Source organism: Stegastes partitus, unplaced genomic scaffold (assembly GCF_000690725.1).
Source record: "Stegastes partitus isolate 25-593 unplaced genomic scaffold, Stegastes_partitus-1.0.2 Scaffold17, whole genome shotgun sequence".
NCBI lineage: Eukaryota > Metazoa > Chordata > Actinopteri > Pomacentridae > Stegastes > Stegastes partitus.
The window spans coordinates 402,374-408,246 of record NW_007577748.1 but is presented as its reverse complement, the minus strand read 5'-3'; the positions used below and the strand labels follow the sequence as shown (position 1 = coordinate 408,246).

General features: G+C 41.8%; 1 protein-coding gene across 1 annotated transcript in view; it reads left to right on the top strand.

Moving 5' to 3' along the window:
* lyve1b (lymphatic vessel endothelial hyaluronic receptor 1b) overlaps positions 1–5,220 on the top strand; it is an 8,852-nt gene extending 3,632 nt beyond the window's left edge. The window contains exons 3-6 of the mRNA XM_008291290.1: positions 287–426; positions 689–1,186; positions 4,422–4,500; positions 4,760–5,220. Of these exons, the coding sequence (XP_008289512.1) occupies positions 287–426; positions 689–1,186; positions 4,422–4,500; positions 4,760–4,961 (919 nt within the window). The 3' untranslated portion in view covers positions 4,962–5,220. The remainder of the gene's footprint in view (positions 1–286; positions 427–688; positions 1,187–4,421; positions 4,501–4,759) is intronic.
* The last annotated feature ends 653 nt before the right edge of the window (positions 5,221–5,873 follow it).

The window sequence follows — 5,873 nt, the reverse complement described above, 5'->3', positions numbered from 1 at the left end:
CATAAAATATGCAGGATTTACAATAGAAGTCTGATGTTTTTTTGTTACATAGTCCAGTATGAGATGTTTCAATATACCCTGATAGGATCAACCAAAAAGTCCAAAAGTCGAGAGTAAATGAGTCAGATGTGAAAGTGTTCTTTGTATCATTGTATCATCACCATTGTATCAGTTAAAACAGCTGTTTCTCTTTAAAGTGATGTTGTACACCAGCACTCTTTTTCACAAACTTCTTTCACCAAAACATTTTTATTTTACTTCATATTGTATTATCTTTATATAACAGATATGGCTGGGTAGCTGAACAGATTGCGGTTATCCCACGAGTGATATCCAACAAAAACTGTGGACAAGGCAAAACTGGTGTGGTGACGTGGCATGCATCAGCAGATACAAAATTTAATGTCTTCTGCTTTATTGCATCAGGTACTGTTTGTTTACTATTTACTGTAAATCCCAAGTTATCCATGACATGTTTAGAACTATCAAAATGACATTATGGGGTTTATATTACTTATTTACTTACGGACACAAGCAGAAATTCTATATGAGCTTAACATCATTTTATTGATTTAAACACATCAAGATATTTTTTTTCAAATGCATTCTCAGCAAATACTGAGCTTGAACTGATGTTCATATCCTGTATATGGACAAAATCAACCTTTTGTTTTGTCCACACTTGCAGATTTGGAGGAAACTGAGAAAACATCAACACCCAGCACACAATCCTTCACATCTTCTGCCACACTGACAGCTTCAACTCAAACCTCAACACTTGCCACACCGTTGGTCAGATCAACACCTTCAGTCAGATCAACACCTTCGGTCAGATCAACACCTTCAGTCAGATCAACACCTTCGGTCAGATCAACACCTTCGGTCAGATCAACTACCAAGTCAACAATAAAGCCGATAATAACTGAATCCCCTGAGCAGACACCCTCAACTTCTTCATCTGCTCTCCTGGTTGAGACAACGCCTTCAACTAGGATTTCCTCCTCCGCTTCCTTTTCCCTTAAACCTTTCTCCACCCATATTCCTGCTTCTCTTCCTCACCTTATCACCTCAAAACCAACTGTTGTTAGTTTTGCCTTTTCTGCTTCCGTTCATACCTCCAATTTCTCTGTTTCCTCCGAGTCAGTGCTGCCTCAGTCTGTGAGCTCTGCAAAACCTTCTCTAGGAGGTAAGTTCTGTCAGTTTTGTGTCAGTTTTTCCAAGACGTTGCAAGATTCTTTATTTACTCCTTTCTCTTTGGAAGCATTGCTTTACATGCTAACAGAGCTGAAATGACTGAGAGGGGCTGCATGTAAACTTGTAAATGAAGCTATCAATTTGAATAACTAATAACTTTTAAGATGCTTTAAACACACACACACACACATAAAAATTAATAGTAAGGGAAAAATCTCAAAATCTGCTAACTAAATTGTTACCAAACAATTTCTTCACCAATATGTTTGTAAAGGTGTGTAATAACATGCCTTAAAATGTTAAAGTTCAACTCCCGTGGGAAACCCTGAAAAAAACCTGCTCAAGTTAGGGTACCGATAAACAATTGTGGAAAAATCGATTTTTTAAAATATCGGGCCTGAAGTAACTTATGAGGGGTCAAATCAGGGTTTTTTCATGATTCTGAGTTGATTGTTAGCATTTATATTTCACCACAAACACTCCATTGTTGAAAAATGCCATACTCACTTTACATTTACATTTACAGTAGCTTTTATTTCACATACTTATACACTGCTCAAAAAAATAAAGGTAAAACTAAAATACCACATCCTAGATCTCAATGAATGAAATATTCCAGTTGAAAATCTTTAAAAAATCGTATAAAAATCCATCCATCCATCAATCCATTGTCTTCCACTTATCCGGGGTCGGGTTGCAGGGGCAGCAGGCGGAGCAGGTTGTCCCAGACCTCCCTCCCCCCAGCAACACTTTCCAGCTCTGCCTGGGGGCTCCCGAGGCATTCCCAAGCCAGCCGAGAGATATAATCCCTCCAGCGGGTTCTGGGTCTGCCCTGGGGTCTCCTCCCAGGTGGACGTGTTCGGAAAACCTCCAGAGGAAGCCTCCCCGGAGGCCTCCGAACCAGATGTCCATACCACCTCAACTGGCTCCTTTCGACGCGAAGGAGCAGCAGCTCTACTCCGAGCTCCCTCCGGACGTCCGAGCTCCTCACCCTATCTCTAAGGCTGAGCCCAGCCACCCTGCGGAGGAAGCTCATTTCGGCCGCTTGTATCCGCGATCTCGTTCTTTCGGTCACAACCCAAAGCTCGTGACCATAGGTGAGGGTTGGGACGTAGATGTACTGGTAAATCGAGAGCTTCGCCTTGTGGCTCAGCTCTCTCTTCACCACGACGATCCGGTACAGTGCCCGCATTACTGCTGACGCCGCACCAAGCCGCCTGTCCATCTCATGCTCCATTTTCCCATCACTCGTGAACAAGATCCCGAGATACTTAAACTCCCTCGCTTGAGGAAGCAACTCCCCCCCTCACCCGGAGGTGGCAATCCATCAGTTTCCGGCAGAGAACTATGACCTCGGACTTAAAAATAACATAAAAATGATCAGTGTAAATCTAAATTATTATCCCATGGAGGTCTGGATTTGGAATCATACTCAAAATAAAACTGGAAAATCACATTACAGGCTGATCCACCTTCAGTGGAATTTCCTCCAGACCAGCCAGAATGAGGCTCAGTAGTGTGTGTGGCCTCCACGTGCCTGTTTGACCTCCCTACAATGCCTGGGCATGCTCCTGATGAGGCAAGATGTTCTCCTGAGGGATCTCCTCCCGGACCTGGATTAAAGCATCATCAACTCCTGGACAGTCTGTGGTGCAACGTGGCGTTGGTGGATGGAACGAGACATAATGTCCCAGATGTACTCAGTTGGATTCAGGTCTGGGGAACAGGCAGGCCAGTCCATAGCATCAAGGCCTAGCATTGTCATAAATCAGAAGGAACCCAGGGACCACTGCACCAGCACATGGTCTCACAGTGGGTCTGAGGATCTCATCCCGGTACCTAATGGCAGTCAAGGTACCTCTGGCTAACCCATGGAGGGCTGTGGGCCCTCCAGAGAAATGCCTTCCCACACCATAACTGACACACCGCCAAACCAGTCGTACTGGAGAATGCTGCAGGCAGCAGAACATTCTCCACAGCATCTCCAGGCTCTGTCACGTCTGTGACATGTGCTCAGTGTGAATCTACTCCCATCTACTCCCAGACCCCATGACTCCTGAGGAGCTACTGAAGTTCACGAGCTGCAATTGTCATGGAGATTGCAGCAAACGGCGGTGCAGCTGCAAGAGTAATGGGGTCACAAGCATCTCGTACATGCAGAAACTGCAGTCATAACGCTGTTGAGTCTGAAGAAGACATAGACAATGACTCTTGAATACTCTGAGTATTATATAAGTATGTGAAATAAAAGCTACTGTAAATGTAAATGTAAAAGTGAGTGTGGCCTTTATCAACAATGGAGTGTTTGTGGTGAAATATAAATGCTAACAATCAACTCAGAATCATGAAAAAACCCTGATTTGACCCCTCATAAGATACTTCAGGCCCAATTTTTAAAAAAATCAATTTTTCGTCAATTGTTTATCGGTACCCTAACTTGAGTAGGTTTTTTCAGGGTTTCCCACGGGAGTTAAACTTCAACATTTTAAGGTATGTTATAACACACCTTTACAAACATATTGGTGAAGAAATTGGTAACAATTTAGTTGGCTGATTTGTCAAAAATTTCATAAAATGCCCTTACTGTAAACGAAACTTGTTGTAAACTAAACATTCTCGCAAAGAGCTAGTTTGCACATAAAAATACGACCCTTCTGCAGCAACACTGCCAACGATTAACTACAAATGTCAGCAAAATATCTGAAAAACTATGAATGAATACTATGATTGCCTGAAATGCTGTCTATGGCAATCATAAACTGAGATGTTGTTACTAATAGTAAACTTGTTACCAGTTGGTTACTAGAAGTTAAGCACCGAAGTAGCAAACAACTTGCGAATATGTTTTGCAGTGGAAAACTTGTGTTCAGTGTTGTTGGGAATGGAGTGGACAGCACTGGCAAACTTGTGGCAGTGTTTTTTTGTTGCTGTTGTTTTTTTTTTTTTTAAACTAATGTCTTTGCTGCAAATCAAACACAAATTTGCTGCCAACATTTTGCTTATGAAAGGGATAATAGCGTTAATGTGTAACGCATATGAAAAAAGTTTCAAGTTGTACCTTGCAACAGATTTGAGGGGACGATGGCAAAACTACAATCTACAGTGCTACCGTACATAGAAAATAAATAAATGAATTCAGCAAGGTTACAGTGTAATAATGCAGCTATGTAATATCATTCAAACAGATCTTTGTGCTAATCACTCGTGTGTGTTTGTGCCTATTCCAGTTGTACCTACTGCACTCATCATTCTTGGCATCATTGTCCTGCTCCTGACAGCAGCAGGTGTTATGTGGCACTACAAACTGTGAGTCATGTTGTCACATGTATCAGCATATTTGTCTTGGCTAAAACCTTTATGACAATGATTTTAAAACAGAAAGAGCTACTTGGATTTGGAATAGAGAAAAAAAAGAATCCTACTATTTCCTATACATGTATAACACTTAGCTTTGTTATGAACTTTGCAGCAGGAGGTGCTTTAGTAAACTGATACCAGAGTGGAAAATAATCTTTTCTGTATATTGTATTTTTAAACAATCTTCTCCCCTCTTCTTTTGGAACAGGAATATTTTGAGCTGTTGGTCTCTGCAGCAGCAGAGGGATGACATAGAGACAGAGATGTGGAAACACACCGACAGTGAGATGGATCTACACAGCCAATGTGCAGCAGAGGACGATGATGAGGAAGAAGAATCGTACAGGAAGTACTCCAGTGATATTACGCTGTGTGTGCATCCAGACATCAAAGCAAACTTCTTGGAGTAGCTTTGAGACACTTGTTTAGGAGTTTTGGAAATTAAATGAATGAATAGCAGAACAACATTGTTTCCTAATGGATGCCAGTCTATGTCAGAAATAAATAGAAGTGCTTTGATTGGTATTTTATGAAAGTAATTGTAAATATGCACATTTAGTACGTTGGAGTCACATCATGAGCTGCAGGACTCCTTGTTCTTCTTGTGGTTGAAGATGGCTCGATATAACTTGTGGCCTTTCTGTCTATAAACACATACTGAGATTGTAACGCAGTTTGCTTTTCGTTGTGTGTTTGCGTGCATGAGCATATGACTCCCCCCCCCCTTATGTAACGGGCCTAAAAAGGGGAAGATTTATGAGCAAGAATGCAAGGACCCGTCTCTTCTTCCTGCCGTGCTGGTTTATGAACAAATCATCTCAAATGCTGCACACAAAACAGTCTGCATGACAATCGGTAACCGAATTATTTCAAACACTGATTACAAAACAGATTCAAGCATTTCTAGCAATCACATTTCTCTCCTACGCCAGCACAGCGACGCAGCAGCGCCAATAGGGACCTCGCCAGCGGAGCTCAATCATTGTGTCATACCAACACAACTTAGTCACAAATACCATAAAAACCGGCCTATCAATGCATAAACACTTCATAAAACATCAGAGAGTGATTTTAGCATTATACATTCTCATCGTACCTAAAAAGGGGAAGATTTATGAGCAAGAATGCAGGGACACATCTCTTCTTCCTGCTGTGTTGATTTATTAACGAAGAAGAGACAGCCTGCCATCAAGCTCAAGGGCAGTGACTTCTCCCTACTGGATTCGCTAGGCAACTGCATCACTAATACTAAGCCAGCTGGTTACACACTCCCACAAAAAATAAATGTTGTCCTCAACATTTCTGCAAGTAGTACTCTGAGT